Genomic DNA, 17,668 nt, shown 5'->3' with positions numbered 1-17,668 from the left:
ATGCCTGTGAGTTGAGTTCTGGTCTTTCAGCATCTTCAAGGGTTGTAATTTTCAGATGAATAATTCTTTATGCTTTTTGTTTTATGATGGCATCTGTGGAGATTGTCAGGCAAATGGTTTTGTGAAGGTTTCACCTATTTTTCTCTTGTGAAGCTTAAGCTTCTGTCTTGTGTTTCTGAATGAAAAGATTGACTTGTTGGGAGTATTTTGGTTTTAGATTTTTATTGTAGTTAAGATGTGCTTGGGCTCTTAATAGGAAAACCTGTTCCTGCCCTGAAAGCTTCCATCTGGTAAATTCTTGTCTCCAAGCCATCATGTTTTATACTGTGTACCTCATTAGTTGTCATACATTGATGATGATGTTTTCCCCTTTACAACACCCAGGCGTGGTGGGTTTCTTGCTTGAATTGGGTGGTTTTTTTGGCCAGAGGAATCCAGAGGCAATACCATAGCTTGGATGCCTAACACCACCCCTGACACACAAAGGTACTGGAAAGAGTGCTGGACCCTGCCTGGGAACACTGATCTCATCAGACAGTCTATCTAAATGCTGACAAAGCTTCATCCCCTCTAGCTTTTGAAAGAGAAGGGACAGAACATGTAGGAACACTGTGGTACTGCTCCACATCCCCATAGTAACTGCTGGTTCATGAGGTGGGTGAATAAGGCTCTCCACTACTCTACTCCTAGAGAGCTTCCCCTCTATTAAAAAGGGGTGTATGGGTGGCTATCTAATACACCTCTACCCCGATATAACACAAATTTGGATATAACGTGGTAAAGCAGTGCTCGGGGGGGTGGGGGGCTGCGCACTCGGGCGGATCAAAGCAAGTTCGATATAACACGGTTTCACTTATAACGCGGTAAGATTTTTTTGGCTCCTGAGGACAGCGTTATATCGGGGTAGAGGTGTACTCAAGCCATCCCTCAACTCCCTCACTAGTTTGTGTAGGGGTGGATTGGAGAAAAGTGTTTGTACTCTACCCGTTCCCCAATTCTGGCTGTGTCCTCTTTCAGTGCATGCCTCTTGAACTTTGCTTAGCGGATTCTTGTCACAATTAGAAGAAAGCATATTTGTGCTGAAATGATCGTTACACCATATGAAAAGTGAAGCTAGTCATTTTCCCTCTCCCCTTTTTGTAGGTATTTAGTGACCTTCAGCCCTTTAATGGACACACAAGATGACCCTCAGGCCATAATCATCTGGGATACCCTAACTGGACAGAAGAAGCGAGGGTTCCACTGTGAAAGCTCAGCCCATTGGCCTATTTTTAAGTAGGTTGGGTAACAGTAGTAGAGGACAGATCACACTAAATGACTAGCCTCTTCTTACTAGAGGGGTAACATGATAGATCTGATGCTTCGTCTTCCTCTTATTTGTTCAGGTGGAGTCATGATGGTAAATTTTTTGCCCGAATGACATCAGACACCCTCAGCATCTATGAAACACCTGTAAGTGCATTTTTACATAAAACCTGATTTATAATGTCAGCTGTACCTAAAGTGGTGCTTTTTTTTATTTTGAAGTGAGTTACTGCTAAAATTTGCTTAAAGGAAATATCTGACTCTCCAGTAAATACCTATTAAAGGATGAGAAACCCACCCTCTCTCTTGTCTTGCTCTTTCCTTGGGCTCCCAACATCCCCACTGTTCAGGGGTTGTTTGTTTTGTTTGTTTTGTTCCCCTTCCTTAATTTTCCACTGAGGTAGTAAAGGTTGGAAGGAAGTAGATGAGGAGAGCAACTTAATTTTTTTTAATGGAGTGTAGAAAATATAGCCTTACAGTATCATAGTTGTTTAATACTTCCCAACTTTTGTCAGCAGATCACTACCAGAAAACCCCCCTAAATCCATTAATGGAAACACTGTTGCTTGCAACCTGCTCTATTTACCAGTATGCCTCATCATCCTAATGCATATTTTTAATTTGTAGAGTTATGGTGACTAGGTGGGTAATGCAAGAATTAGGATTATGGGGATGAGTGACAAGTGTTTTATACTATATATCCAGGTAGTGATGAAATGGGGACATTTCCCTACCTCCTTAAGGGTGTTAATTTAAATAACCTACCTATGTAAGTATTCCTAACTTGCAAATTCATGATTTTTCTCTTTTTGCAGTCCATGGGTTTGCTGGACAAGAAAAGTTTGAAAATCAATGGGATAAAGTAAGTTTATTCTCTTGTGAAGAGTTCTGCTTTCTTTTGTTTTATTCTTGAGATATTGTGTTAGGATTCTAGTATCATGGAGTTCAAGGCCAGAAGAGACCATTAGATCCTATATATTACATGCCATTGCATTTCACCTAGTTATCCCTGTATTGAGGCCAACAACTTGGGTCTGACTAAAACATATCTCCCAGAAAGGCATGTAGTCTTGACTTGAAGACGTCAAAAGAAAGATAATCCACTTCCCTTGATGGTTTGTTCCAATGGTAATCACCCTCACTGTTAAAATAAACCATATCTGTGTGCCTTATTTCTAATTTAATTGTTTTTTACTTTAGCTTCTGATCATTTGGTTCTTGTTAGTCCTTTCTCCACTAGATTAAAGAGCCTTTTGGTACCCAGTATTTTCTCCCCATGAAGATACTTATACAGTGTAATCAACTTGCCTCTCAAAGATAAGCAGACTGAGCTCTTTCAGTTTTTCTCTCTATAAGAGGTAGTTTTGGGTGGAGAGTGTTAAATGCTGTTTCCCAGAACATCCCCTTTTCTTAGGTCATGGATCAGCCTTTCAGCCTGATATCTATTTGCACTGAAAACTTTGCATTTGTGTAGTGGTTACACAATGAAGAATTAATATCTAGTCCAGAACCATCTGCTTCCTATATTGGTGGTCAGCAGTAAGAGTCGCTAATCTGTCTTTTGCTGAGGAAGATGCCTATGTCAGTGTGTGTTGGCTGTCAGTCAACTGGAATAATATTACTCTTCAACTCTTACGCTTTTGGTGCAGTAATAGAACTAATACTTAGAATTTCAATAGGATAGCATGTTTCTTGTCAATGTTTATACTTTCATTGACGATGATCCTGTTGTGTGTTCTGCAGCTGTGGAGAAACTACCTATGGGGAAGAAGTAAAGACATCTGTTTGTTACTACTTCTCTCTTTCCATGCGTTGGTGACAATTTGTGAACTTAGCAATGATGCCTGAAATATCTAATTGCTTGATGATCTAAGGACCTAACTTTTGATGTTCCTGCTGCATGTTGGCAGAATGGTACTCCTTGATAAACCAAAATGCATTTAACTCAAGTTAAGGATATTACATCAATAAAGGGATATCTTGTCTGATATTTGGCCTTCCATAGTCTTTAGTAACAGTGCACTATACTTTACCTGCTGGCACTGAGGTAGCTGGGCTTATTGTACAATTCTATATGATTCTCATCATGATTCCTAACGAAATGACTGACCTTTTTTCACCTTTCCAGGGTTCCAAAAGGCCTCTCAGAGAATGGGGATCTCTGAAGTAGCTTCCTTAACAAGGGAGCTAGAAATCTAAGTATGACAGATTGTAGGAGAGAAGTGTACTTTTAACATACTTTAATGGGTTGTCTTTTTGTAACTCATTTCATCAACCTGTCTCCCAAATCACTTGGGATTCTGCAGTATGAGATGAGGTACTCTTTCTACCTTTCCTAGATGTAAATGTATTGCTTCTGCATCACTCCTTGTCCACCTGTGAATGGCAAATCAAACCTGGGTTTTCTGCAGGGTCACCAAACTGGTCCTGGTAAATTTATTTTTAATCGTTCTCATTGCACTTGAATTTAGCGTTAGAATTCCTGTCTGTAGCCTAGCTTTAGTATCACGCTACCTGGGAACTGATTGATCGATTCACCATAACGTATCAAATGTAACGCAGAATGCTGCAACATATCTTTAACTGATTACTAAATTGGACTTTTTTTTTATGACATCTTGTCTCCTTCTTTTCAATCCTGTAGGGATTTCTCGTGGTCTCCAGGGGGTAACATAATTGCGTTTTGGGTGCCTGAAGACAAAGATATCCCAGCAAGGGTGACACTGATGCAGCTCCCCTCCAGACAAGAAATCCGTGTGCGGAACCTGTTCAATGTAGTGGATTGCAAGCTGCATTGGCAAAAGAATGGAGATTATCTGTGTGTGAAGGTAGACAGGACTCCTAAAGGTACACAGGTATGTGCTTCCTAGGTGTGTTCATAAAACTGATTCTGTCTCTGCTTTGGTTTTTGCATTTCAATATGGATTGATAGAAATGTGTAAATTAATTACTTGGTGTCAAAACCCTCTAATTTTTTCAGTTAGGTTTTTAAGGGCTATGTGTGAGGTGCCATGGGCACTTAATGAGCATTGGACTTGACATCACTATCCATCAGGGTTCTGCAAGATCAATGAAAGTATGCCTGTCTTATTTCTGACCCCCTTCTTTTAGCATTTGTTGTATTTGTTTCAGCTGGTTTTGGTCCCACAGGTGACGCTGCATGAGCTACCATACGTTTGTCCTCTTGAAATAGTCTCAGCTTCTGTGCCGGAGAAAGCCTTTTTTGTTAACGCACAACTTGCTGAAGAAAATCCTATTTTAATAAAGGTGCTGTTTAGAAATAAGTGATCTTTCCGTGTTATCTTCCACCCTCTAAGGAAATGAGCACCAAAGAGTCTAGATTTATTATCTTGAAGTATTAAACTAGGCTAGTTGCATAGTCATCCTCATAGTCCTGTATTAAAATGACTTTCTGTACAATTATTATACTAGATACTTGACCTTTTGTGGACTTTCACAGGGTGTGGTGACCAACTTTGAGATCTTCCGAATGAGAGAGAAGCAGGTCCCTGTGGATGTGGTAGAAATGAAAGGTAAATCCTAGAGATACATGTGCTAGCTATTTTGCTGATGTTGTGTATTTATACGTACAGTATTCATCAGTGAATAAACTGACAAAATATTGTGTAAAATGCTACAACTAATGGCTCTTAACAGATGAAGGACAATTGGGTGGCAAACTTCTCTTTCTTTGCCCAGCTATTTCTTAATCTAAAAAGACTGCCTGGCAGACTGTTTTCTGCTTCAGTTGCTGTACTTTAATACCAAATTGCTCATCATAATGGATGTTCTCTTTCGCATCCAGGATTTCTTCAGTCCTGTATACAGTAACTGCTTGGAATTGAAGTTGTGTAGAGCATGACTGACTTAACTCAATAATTTTGTCTCTTTGTACAATGTTGGGTTTTGACACTTCTTTACATCTGTTGCAGAAAGTATCATAGCCTTTGCCTGGGAACCAAATGGAAGCAAGTTTGCTGTATTGCATGGAGAGCCTCCCCGAATTTCTATCTCCTTTTACCATGTCAAAAACAATGGGAAAATAGAGCTCATCAGTAAGTAGAGTTGACAGCAGGAGTACAGGTGGAGGAATCTAGGCACTAAGCACTTTACATGGTGGTATCAACCTGTTTACCCTGTAGACTTCTTACAGTTGCTTTTTCATAGACAGATTATGATACTTCTGGGCCCTGGCAGAGGGCATGGGAGGGAACATGTCTTGAGCATGCTGCACTCTAGCTGTCTTGGGCTGGGAGAACAGCCCCGAGGGCAGGGGTGTCAATTTATTCTGTAATGAGGGCCAAATTACCATTTTATTCAGAGTCTGGGGGTTGGGATTGAAAAGATCACTGGTAAAATATTAATCTTGCTGCCTTGCCTAGCTGCAGAATGTACCCCTTTTGCTGGCAAAGTTAAATACCACCTTTCTGTGGTATTCCTTTCCTCTCTCCATTAATTCACCTTCTCTATACTTCCTCCCCAATATTTTAAGGATTTCCTCCCTCTCTCGGTTTGGACATTCTCTCCTTCTCCCTGCCCTCCATTTTGGTTTAAGAGTGCCTTATATTGATTTAACTTAAGTCCGCAAGGAATCAGCTTAAAGTAAATTGTGAAAAAGCACTCTGATGCCAAAAGAGGTATCCACATAAGGGGTTGCACCAATTTAACTACATCCATTTCTAAACAATTTTAGTTAAATTGGTACAATTTGTGTGCTAAGGTTTTGAGGATTCCTGATTCTCCCTGCCTGCACATGCACTTTTTTGAATGTTTGATCATCCCATTCTTTTCAGTTTAATCAGTGAGAGCAGATCCATGTTGGGTTTCATTCTTCCAATTAAAATACTACTATAGTAGACATGTTGTTTGTTAATTGCAGAGCTCAGAGGTGCCTTTTTGAGGACTCTCTAGAATGTCTGTCAGTGTGGTTGCTACTAAGCTTCTTGATACCATTGGGTGGAGACTTCCATCGTTTTTATGTTGCCATAAATACAAATTCTGTTTCCTTTCAGAAACGTTTGACAAGCAGCAGGCAAATACGATATTCTGGAGTCCACAAGGGCAGTTTTTAGTATTGGCTGGCCTGAGAAGGTGGGTATCACTACTTGACATTCTGAGAGAGCTCATTTTAAGCCCGTGTAATGCTCTCAAAGATCTAAAAAAAGGTCTTCATCACACTACTGTATAAAGACATCTGTAAGACAAATAGCCAAAATCTTAACCATCTGTCAATTCTCTGGTAGAAAACCTGCTTGTATTAAGAGGATTATTTTTGTTTGGAAGAATCTAATTTTGACATACGGTAATCTGTCAGTTGGCCTTTCCAAGGTCTACATGGATTTTAATTTGTTTGCAAGCGATTGAGTTTTTCTTGAAGATAAATTTACCTGTTTGTAACGTCTACGTATTTTCATATGCATCTTGCCCTCTTCTGCCTGAAATTTAATTTCCTGAAGTAACTGGCCTCCTTACAGCAAAGGTAGTTAGTTCAGTAGATAAGATAACACCTCTTGTTCTGTGGCTAGCAGAAAATCCATTTTTATTTAGTCTATAAAAACAACTAATGAGATGCCTGTGTTTATATTGGCTATCTCTTCTGCTATCATATAAGATGAGGAATGAGGTTATTCTAATCTCACCCACCATGTTGTTCTCTTGGCTAAGTTTAGAATTCACTTCAGCTGTTTACTTCCTTAGTTTAAATATAAAGATGTATTTATTCAGGGAGCCCCTCAGATTTCTCCCCCAGCAGCAATACAAATGACTTATTTTATAAGAATTTTCAAAATCTCAGGTAAAATAACAGGGCTTTTTCTGGCTTTAATATAACTAGGGGGCCCTGTCAATTTTGGTAAATCAGTCATAGCATTTAAAAATCATCTTGAATTTCATGGTTACACATTTAAATATTAAATTTCTTCGTTGTCATAAATCATGAATATGTAGTTAAAACATGTAACGCCCTTAAGTCAGCATTTCTCAAACTGGGGATCTGACCCAAAATAGGATCGAAAAACTGTGGGGAGAGGGGGTGATCACAGTATTGCCACCTTCTGTGCTGCCTTCACAGGCAGCAGTGGAGAAGTGAGGGTGGCAATACCATATGCTACCATCACTTCTGCCTTCAGAGCTGGGCTCACTGCCAGCAGCTGCCACTCTTCGGCCGCCATGCTCTGAAGGCAGCACAGAAGTAAGGATGGCATTACCGTGACCCCCCCCCCCCCCCCCCCCCACAACAGTCAGATTTCACAGTCTGAGGTGGGTTTTTTTGTTGTCGTTGTTTTTTTTTTGTTTTTTCTCATGGCTGTGAATTTGTAAGGGGCCTAAGTATAACTGATACTGAAGGGAGCAATCACTTCTTCCTCAAGTCTGTCTTCCTGTCATATAAGATCTCAAAAAGTTAGGGATTGCATTCAGGTCTTGGCTTCTTAAGGTAAAGATTTCTTGTATGTCCTTATAAATGCCCTGTACATACCATTTTTCCTTTTCATTAACCATACTAATGTTAGTTGTAACTTTCTTAGACCATTCTCTTAGCCAGTTATTTAAAATCCTTGGATGTATAAATGGGAATCTCTAGTAGGAGTAAGGAGGTTTTATCACCTCTATATTTGGCACTGGTGTGACTGGAATACAGTGTTCAGGTTTTTTATTTTATTTTATTTTATTTTATTTTATTTATTTATTTTTAAAAGGAGATATACCTATCTCATAGAACTGGAAGGGACCTTGAAAGGTCATTGAGTCCAGTCCCCTGCTTTTACAGCAGGACAAAGTACCATCCCTGACAGATTTTTGCCCCTCAAGGATTGAACTCACACCCCTGGGTTTAGCAGGCCAATGCTCAAACCACTGAGCTATCCCACCCCCCACAGTTCAAGAAGGATGTTGGAAAAACTGGAGAGGTTGAGAGAAGAGCCATGAGAAAGATTAGAAAATTTGCCTTCTAGGCATGCAGCAATTCTCCAAAAAGCTATGTTTTTAGAGTTTAATGTACCCACCATACATACAGACAGGGATAGCTGAGTGGTTTGAGCATTGGCCTGCTAAACCCAGGGGTGTGAGTTCAATCCTTGAGGGGGCCATTTAAAGATCTGGGGCAAAAATCTGTCAGGGATGGTACTTTGTCCTGCTGTAAAAGCAGGGGACTGGACTCAATGACCTTTCAAGGTCCCTTCCAGTTCTATGAGATCGGTATATCTTCATATATTTATTTTATTTACACCCACATCATATGTCATTTCAAAGCTTATGCTATGTACATTTAGCTGAGGTATGATATGGAGGTGTCAAGTGGTGCTGTAAGCCTTAGGCAAGGTGAAACAATGGAACCCAAAGTGAGTGTCCTCTTGTGCACAGTTCCAGAAACATTGCAGCACGATTGTGACTACAGCTTTTAATGTTTGTTAAATTCAACACCTTAATGTAGTGTTTATTGGTCAAAGCTACCAAATGAAAATGTATTAAGACTTTCATTGGATTTGCATGGGTAGTATTTTTTTTTTTTTTTTCCAGAAAAGATGAAGCTTTTTAGCGTGTGGCAAAAATGGTGAATATCCATGTTTTGCAATATACTAACATGAAATGTTCTCACATCACATGTGAGATATTTTGACAATTAAGAATAAATGATTATCATAGTTTTCTATATTTTCAGTTGAAACTTGCTGACCAGATTAGTCTCTCACTGAAGTTTGTGCACCAGTAGGAGTAGATTGCATGCCCACAGTTTGTGCTGCATAGTGGGTAGATAGAAACGCATATGAATTCCTAATGTAATGCTTCTCCATTTGTAAGCTTTTGTGTCTACAGTATAGCATTGAGTCTGCCTGGTAGAAGGTTTTAATTTGTAATTGCCTGTCCATGCAGTACTAACCTTTGAAATAGAATAGAAACTAGCTTTTTAATTCAGTGACAATGCACATATCCGTGTCAGAGAGGACAATATACAGCTTCATATTATGAATATGCAACAGCTATGAGAAGTGATTTAACAAAAAAATAGTGAAGACAAAGTCATTGCCTCTGTACTGGAGATGGGTTACAGCTCTTACCAACAATATGACAAACCCTTTTGACCCTGAATCACATCTGGAGGTGCTTCTCAACATATCTACTGAACTGCATGTAACATCAGATATAAAAGAGTCTCTACTTAAAACAGCAGATGTTGTTGAAGAACAAATTGGAAGACTTGTGAGAGGTGCATTTGATTGTGATAGGAGACACAGCTTCAGCCCAGTCAAGAAATCTGGCATTAAGATATTTACTCACATGGTCAAGACCACCAAATTTAAGTCTGGAGAAGGAGAGACCATCAGAGCAGTTATTAGTCCAAAAATTGTTTTCCACGGTGTACATCAGAGATGCAATGGCGGTCATACAAATGATGGCTGGAGACAAATTTCACTCATTCAGTGAATTGGCTGCTGAGTACTTGAGGCAGGTCCTAGAAGGATTTGATAAAGCTAGTTCTGTAGTCTCTTTGACAGATATAACTGTAACTGTGAAAAGTGCGGGAAGATCACGCCGGGCAGGTTCCAAAGTGGGATGCAAGAAATACCAAGTAATTGGATGCCCTCTGCTTCCATATGGAGAGATTCTAAAGTTGGTGTCCAAAAAGCAGTCACTTGTAAAATTCCTCTGTGAATATATGGTTCAAAATGCACCAGTGTAGGAGCACCCAGAGTACAAATACACCTTCTTGCTGGAGGCTTTTCCAATGGGGAAGTAGTAAAATACATCACCAGTAGAGGTGTTGAAAGAAGCTCAGACTAGCACAGTACTCAAGAGGAAGCAGAGACAAAGATGCTTCTGAATGCTGTATGTACCAGTACCGCTTTTGGGTCTCTGGATGTCAAAGGAACCATATTGATACAGAGGTTTGGTCCTTGCTGTTCATTACTTTCCAAAAATGGAACATGCAGATAACATATGGATTGAAACTGGCACCATTACCGGCACCGCTGACAAGTGTCACTTCATACCTGTGCATACAATTAGATGCACTCCCTCCTGACTTCTGCAACATATTTCCTGCTGTCCATGCATTAATAGGATGTGACTGTCCTCCCTAGTTGATATTGCGGAAAGAATCGGAATTTAACGTTGTAGAAATACAGGGAACTTACTCCCCATTTGGCGAGATCTCTGAAGCGGTGACTGACCAGTGACCATTTCTGCAGCAAGGAATCTGGTAGCAGGGCTGCATTACAAGACAGAGAAAAGGAGACCCACAGAGACCTGAATTGCTTTCATTTCAGTCTAGCCATCAAAAAGGGCAAGTCACTGGCCAAACTCCCACTATGTGAGGACCGTTTTGAAGAGTATGTCAGCAGAGCATCTTGTCAAACAAAGATTTGGATGTCTTTATGCGTAGGCAAACCAAATATTGGATCACCATTGCAATGTGGATGAACTACTTCCATATTCAAGGGCCCAATGGCACCTAAGCTTCTACAAGACCTTATTTGTGCCATTACTAGTAAAGGGTCACTGCAAAATCAGCTGTCTGTAGTCGGAACAATCTTCACTGCACAGAACTGTGAATGCTGGTAATCCATGTGCTCTCAACACTTCGTGCTGGACAAGATGATGTTGACTAGAAATGTCACCAACAGTGTTACATTTCAGTTACACCTGTACAAACTGATTATTTTGTTTTATCCTTTTAGATTGTTGCGATGTTCTGAGACCTCAAAAAAATCCAATTTTATGCCTTGAAATAATACATAGGGTCATAACACACACGTTTTTCAAAGTGGTCGTTTCAACATGTTGATGGTGTCATTGTTTATCCCTGTTTCTGTGGTAATGGCACCACTTGAGCGTTCTATCATACTTCATCTTAAAGTAGACATCATAAGCTTTCAAATGATGTGCATGTGTTTAGAGAGGGTACACTAAGTCGACCATATCGGTGGTGTCTGTCACTCAGCTATGATAGTGATAGACTTAGGGAGCACAGTCTATTTAGCTTAACAAAGAAACGGTTATGGGGTGACTTGATTACAGTCTACAAGTACCTACATGGGGAACAAATATTTAACAATGGGTTCTTCAGTCTAACAGGTTTAACACAATCCAGTGTGTAAAATTTTAACAGTGAAAGTAATTAACCATTGGAACAGTTTGTGGTGGATTCTCCATCTCTGACTATTTTTAAATCAAGAGTTAAGATTTTTCTAAAATATATGCTCTAGGAATTATTTTGGGGAAGTTCTATGGCCTGTATTATACAGGAGATCAGATCAGATCATAATGGCCTTCTGGCCTTGGAATCTATGAAAACTAATGTGGTTATTCTGTGTACAACTAGGTTTTACACATGTTAATGGAAAAGCCCTGCTTCTCATTTAGAAATCTGTTTTATTTTTTACTTTCTTTGCTACCGAAATAACCATATTTACACCATCGTTGTGAAATTTTGTCTGTACCCCAAGTGCATTCATAATGTGGTTTCTTTATGACTTTGGAGGGGGAAAAAAACATGTTAAGGAACTTTAAGCCTAGAAGGATACAAGGGTTAAAACTATTCCCCATTGTTTGTTCACAAAAATATGAAGAAACAGGTGTGATTTTTAAAAACCCTGAGAGAACCCATTTAAACACCAGCAATGAAAAAAATGGTAATCTTGTTAATATTGATGGGATTTTGTGGGGTGTGTTCATAAAGAATGTCACCTCCTAGTATAGATCCCTCTGATCTTTTTTTTTTGGGGGGGGGGGGGGGGAGGGACGGACGGGACAGGAGGAAAGTCAGCGGGCATGGATCACTTTTCCATCTTGTTCCTCATTGTTTGCCTTTGCAGCATGAATGGTGCCTTAACATTTGTTGATACATCAGACTGCACCGTGATGAATATTGCTGAACACTATACAGCCTCGGATGTAGAGTGGGATCCTACAGGCCGATACATTGTGACATCTGTGTCCTGGTGGAGCCACAAGGTACTAAAGTTTCTGCTGTGATGTCTCCCTGGGTATTTAAGAGGGTCAATCTGGCTTTTCCTATGTTAACTACTCGAGAGAGAGAGAGCGTTGCTTGTATCTGTCAGTGGGTAATAGCTCCTGGTGTAATCGCTTACATGCCTATTTCACATATCAACTCATTGCTTTCCTGTGTCAATGAACTACTTCCTTGTTGTTCCAATTAGTGTACTGTATCTTTTCTATATGCAAGTATAAGGTTTTTAGTCTTTGGGATTAGTTCAGGAGCTTTCTTACTGCAGTTCAGATATCTTGGAAGTGCTGGTGGACACCTCTGGTTTGGATACTTCATAGGTGCTTCATTTTTGAAGCAATATAACTTTTTTTTTTTTTTTTTTTTTTTTTTGGAGGAACATTACTTCAACTTAAAGTTAAAATAAGAAAGGGGGGGGGAAACCCACACCTACCCCAAGCAGTGTGTTCACCCTGAAAAGGTAGACGTTCCAGAGACTGAGTCCCACTAGGGACTTTCCTGTTGATTTTTCCATGAAATGCATTCAGATATATGGCAATGGGGTAGCGCAGTATAAAACCCTTAGACATGAGTGAGATTTCTCACTTACTGTTTTCCAGGTGGACAATGCCTACTGGCTGTGGACCTTCCAGGGTCGTCTCCTCCAGAAAAACAATAAAGACCGGTTCTGCCAGCTACTGTGGAGACCCCGACCTCCAACCCTGCTCAGCCAGGATCAGATAAAGGTGTTGTATCTCAGTTTAACTCTTCTGGTGTGGGCATTGGTGTAGAGAATTCAAGAGTGGTCACACAAGGGTGTGGCTTAAACTGGGGAATGGAAAACTGCTGTAGAGTTTTCTCTCTCTGCTTAGTGGTAAGGCAATGTGAGAGCTGTTCACAAATTCACTGGAGGAATCTGTATGTTGAAATGGTTCTGTGTATGTAACAGTACTCAATTTGAGTTGTCACTATTCCTATTACAAACTTGTTTTTGTGTGGGGAGTGGGGGGGAGAACATTCTGAGGCAACTAGAAGGAAAGGTATTAGGAGCAGAGAGGACTGTTGAAAACTTGGATAAGGAGCAGACTTTGGCTATCCAAACTCCAGTGGTTGCCCAGGTACAGAAAAACTGAAGGTATCTATAGGCCTAAGCAAGGAAGAGAAACTATAAATGATAGAGAAGAGGGATTTTTTTATAGACATAAGGAAACTTGCAAAAATGCTGTGTATGCCGAGGCATGCCTGAAGTAGCACTGTCTTATACATTATGGTGGTCTCTAGTACTGGTTGACATAAGTTCTCTGTTGCAGCAAATTAAGAAGGACCTGAAGAGGTACTCCAAGATTTTTGAACAGAAGGATCGTCTAAGCCAAACCAAAGCCTCAAAGGTAAGACGCTTCTGGGACACAATGAATCAATGAAAGGCAGCTGATGCACTTGTAGTCCATACTAATCTAGTGTGTCTTTGTCTCATTTCACTGACTGGGTCATATAGTTTTGAGTCTGCTGCTGCCTCCAATTTAATAGACATTATCCCTTATGTCAAGTAGGAGAGGCCATTGTGTTTTAGGTCCAGGTTTCCCAGATTCAGTCCCCACATGACCCAGCCAGGAACATTATGAACTCAAGCACAAGCATATGTGTAGGGAAGGCAGTAAGGCAAAATTTGCTGGTTCTTCACTTGAAGAAACTGAAGCATGGTGTTACTGGTATATGTTGGAGGAGGAATCGGGAAGAATTTCTGTTGAGTTAAGTAAAGATACTTAAATAATCTTGGCTGGGACTTGTGGGTTCCTGGTGGCTGCCTGTTAGCCAGTTTTAGTATAAAAATTTCACAGAAACCATAAACCCATCTTGCCACACTGGAGAAAGGTGTCTTAAATGCTGATGATTATCTGTCAGTAGCTGCATTCATAAGCAGAAAACCCCTAGATCACTTCCAAATGCATCCCACAAGGACTCACTTTACTGATGGGCTTATTAACCTCTTGTTTTGCTTCTGTAGGAGCTCGTAGAAAGAAGACGTACAATGATGGAGGAGTTCAAGAAATACCGCAAGATGGCACAAGAATTATATTTGGAACAGAAGAATGAGCGTCTAGAGCTGCGAGGAGGTAAACCAGCCACTAGCAGCATTGTAAAGATGTGGCTTTATCAGTAATTTTTTTTTAAAGCACCAAATAAACATCACTCAGGCTATAGAAGCAGTCTTTGGTAGTGGATCAGTGTTTGGGAGTCGAAGACCTCCTCTTTGGTGGGTTGGGGTCCCTTTTTAACATTCCCCCTCCTGCCAAAAATAATCCCTCGACTCATGACCTAGCAGGTTTGCTCACTCCTCAGCTATTCTCTTTCCCATTCTTTGTTTTTTCCATCTGCTATCTTGAGGTGGTGAGTAGGGAGAAGGCTACTGTTGCTGCCCAGTGTGGTCAGTACTGATGGTTTTGCACATAACATGCTGGAGGCCAGTGATGATATTAAAATGCCTTATTTTAAAGGTGCTTCTCTGCTATGTATTTTCCTTTTTAGCAAATACATTAGGCATTTTTGCCTTCTTGGTGGAGGTATTCAGGACTAATGCCTCTTCTTTTCCTCCAGGAGTGGACACAGATGAGCTGGACAGCAATGTAGATGACTGGGAAGAGGAGACGGTTGAGTTTTTTATCAATGAAGAAATTATTACCATTGCAGAACCAGAGTAGTCCAATAAAACTGTGGTAAGACAGATTGCCTTTCAGTTGAGAAATACCTTTCCTATCAGCTGTTGCAGCATACCTCCAATCTGCGTAAAAGCACTTTCTGGGAAAGCTTAAGGCTTATAGAGTGCAAAAATGAATGTTTCTATACCTTTGACTTGGCTTTTGTACTTCGCTCTCAGTTGAAAGGTTCTGAATGGCCAATTGTAGTGCCAGTGGCCAGAAATGATAAAGTTCTTTCTTTCTTCAAAGTGAATGGTTAGGTCAGCTTGTAAATCTACTGGTACTTTGCAGAGTGCTACGTCCTTCTCTTTTTGATCCTTTCAAAGACTGAGAATCTGAGCCAATTCTTAAACATGATGCATTGCAGGCACTTGATGAAAGTGCCTATGCAGTATGAGAAATGTTTATAATTATGCTAGTGGAGAGGTAAATTTTGTGTTCTGGTTATTGGAACCATATAACCTTGAATTGGTGTAAACAATGTTCTGATGCACTATGTAAGAAGGTTTAATTACTGAACAAATTTGTTGCATACTCTTAAGTCAGGTATTGCTCTTAAAATGACAAAAGTCCTCATGCGTTCTGCTACCTCTTCCTAAAAATGCCACTGAGATTTCAACATGTAACAAACACTTGTATTTAGTGTTACTGAAAGTGCTTATTCATTATAAGCATTTATTTGAAGCCTGTTTTAATCCAGAAGGCTGCTTACCTTGCTGCATACTCCAATATATCCCCCAAATATTGGCAATAGGTGTTGCAGATCTAGTGGAGCTTTCCTTCTTGGATACTTGCCAGACTGTTGTGAAGGAGATGCAAACCCTGAATCCCACTGTAGGCCTCCGGAGTCTGAACAGAGCACTTGTCTGGCTTGGTGTGTCTAGGCACACTGTTAGGATGCAGTTCCTCTTTCTAGCACCCCTTCCTGAGAGCCTATCCTCTGGGACCAGTGCTGACCGCTCAGGCTCCCTTGTAGCTTAAACACACCTCTCCCAGAACTCCAGCCACAGTGGGTGCTCTCGTTCCAAGTTGACTCTTCAGGGAAACATGAGGTGTAGCACAAAACACACAGACTTTGCGTGCGATTCTAAAGACACCATGGCTTTTTACTTCAGCAAGAAAGCACTGATCACTTAGAAGATAACACCCTGAATGCAGTACCCTTTGCTCTAGCACACCCTTACTTTGACGGACAATCTGTGTTCAGATAGGCAGAATTTCCTCCTGTCTCATTTGGCTTCTGCAGCAGCTTCACCAGCTCAAACTGAGGGAAAATGGCTGAAGACCCCAAGTATAGCAGCTCCTGCCCTCTAACTTTCTAGTCTCCTCTGTCAAGTTACCTCTGATTAGCCTCCTCAGGTGATTACAGACCCCTGCAGGTAACTTTGTTGCCAGGCAACATCTCCCCTGACAGTTCTCCTGGGTAGGAGCCAGGCTTTTGTCTCAAGATGCTGTTTTTTCAATAGAGGACCATCAAAACTGTTAGCCCTGTGCCACTACATCTTGGAATTTCAGTCCAACATGGAGGTAATAAAAAGGTGGCAGAGAAATGAAAGGGCAAGTCATTCAGAATGGAGTTTTCAGCTTGATAAAGTTGCATAGAATTCATCATCTGAGTTCCTAAATCATACAGACAGATTCCCCAAATTGTCACAAGAGCCCTAGTTGTTGGATCTGAGAAATGTGTACTTGTGTTAGAGAGGAAATATTGTTCAGTGGTTACAGCACTAGCCCAGGACTCAAGGGATCTGGGTTCAATTCCCTGTAACATCTCAGACATCTGTCTGACCATGGGTAAGTCACTTCACCACATAGTGACTGGAATTAAGGCAGCAGCAGACCCGCACGCAGCAGCGTAAGGGATGAATACTAAAACCCCCTCACCCATCCAAAAATGCACAAATGTCACTTAAACCCTCTAAATATGTTTTTAGTTCCAGTGGCCAAGTATGTTCTCTTGCCAGTATTTGGGGGATGTGGAAGAGTGGAGGTAAGAAAGGGGGAGAAGCAGTCTTCTGGATTAAATAGGCTTCAGCTAATGAGTTACTGGGGAAGCCCAGCAGCAAAGGGTAAGTGGAGTGCAGTTATAGAACTGCCTTTCCCTTGCTAGCAGCTGTGAGAGTTCTGAGTCTTTTGTGTGAGGCACAGTACTGACTTTTTCCTTTTTTTCCCCTTCTCTGCAGCACCGCCATATCTTGTACTGAAAAAGGGTTCATTTATTTTCAGAAAGCCTACACCATCTTCGGAATTTTTAATCCATATTCTCTCACTCTGGACGGTGAATGCACCAGGTTCTCTCCATTCTGACATATTGTAGTGCCTTTAAACTAGCAGTGGGGCTATTTGAAAGGCACTGCTTTTAAATTTTAATTCATTTGGGAGGGGGTTGTCTTTCTTTTTAAATCCACCACCAGTATTTGCTGTCTGACTCCTGTGCATTGCTTACCAGTTGGCAATTTTGAACAGTTGCCAGTAGGTGAGCATTATCCGTGCACCTTCCAGTACCTTGCACGCTCACAATGCTTCTCTTTGCAGAGGACTCTTTTTATGTCCCAGGTGCATGGACAGGTGTTTGTTTTGTATGGGGAAAGATCAGCAGGAAAACCATTTTTCATATGATGTATGTTAGTGTGCTGAAGCAGCACTACAGTGGGCTGTACCCTCCTCCATTCAGATTGTGACAGGATTCAACAGGTTGAACGTGGAAATAAAAGCAGACCTATAC

At 40.7% G+C, this 17,668-nt stretch overlaps 1 protein-coding gene across 1 annotated transcript in view; it reads left to right on the top strand.

Moving 5' to 3' along the window:
• The window catches only part of EIF3B (eukaryotic translation initiation factor 3 subunit B), a 32,492-nt gene extending 14,824 nt beyond the window's left edge, over positions 1 to 17,668 (top strand). The window contains exons 7-19 of the mRNA XM_065411561.1: positions 1,144 to 1,275; positions 1,386 to 1,452; positions 2,121 to 2,167; positions 3,950 to 4,160; positions 4,766 to 4,838; positions 5,238 to 5,360; positions 6,318 to 6,396; positions 12,117 to 12,255; positions 12,868 to 12,993; positions 13,558 to 13,635; positions 14,253 to 14,361; positions 14,843 to 14,961; positions 17,127 to 17,668. Of these exons, the coding sequence (XP_065267633.1) occupies positions 1,144 to 1,275; positions 1,386 to 1,452; positions 2,121 to 2,167; positions 3,950 to 4,160; positions 4,766 to 4,838; positions 5,238 to 5,360; positions 6,318 to 6,396; positions 12,117 to 12,255; positions 12,868 to 12,993; positions 13,558 to 13,635; positions 14,253 to 14,361; positions 14,843 to 14,946 (1,288 nt within the window). The 3' untranslated portion in view covers positions 14,947 to 14,961; positions 17,127 to 17,668. The remainder of the gene's footprint in view (positions 1 to 1,143; positions 1,276 to 1,385; positions 1,453 to 2,120; positions 2,168 to 3,949; positions 4,161 to 4,765; positions 4,839 to 5,237; positions 5,361 to 6,317; positions 6,397 to 12,116; positions 12,256 to 12,867; positions 12,994 to 13,557; positions 13,636 to 14,252; positions 14,362 to 14,842; positions 14,962 to 17,126) is intronic.

The sequence above is a fragment of the Emys orbicularis genome, chromosome 10 (assembly GCF_028017835.1).
Source record: "Emys orbicularis isolate rEmyOrb1 chromosome 10, rEmyOrb1.hap1, whole genome shotgun sequence".
Lineage (NCBI taxonomy): Eukaryota > Metazoa > Chordata > Testudines > Emydidae > Emys > Emys orbicularis.
This window is presented reverse-complemented; position numbering and strand designations above follow the sequence as displayed.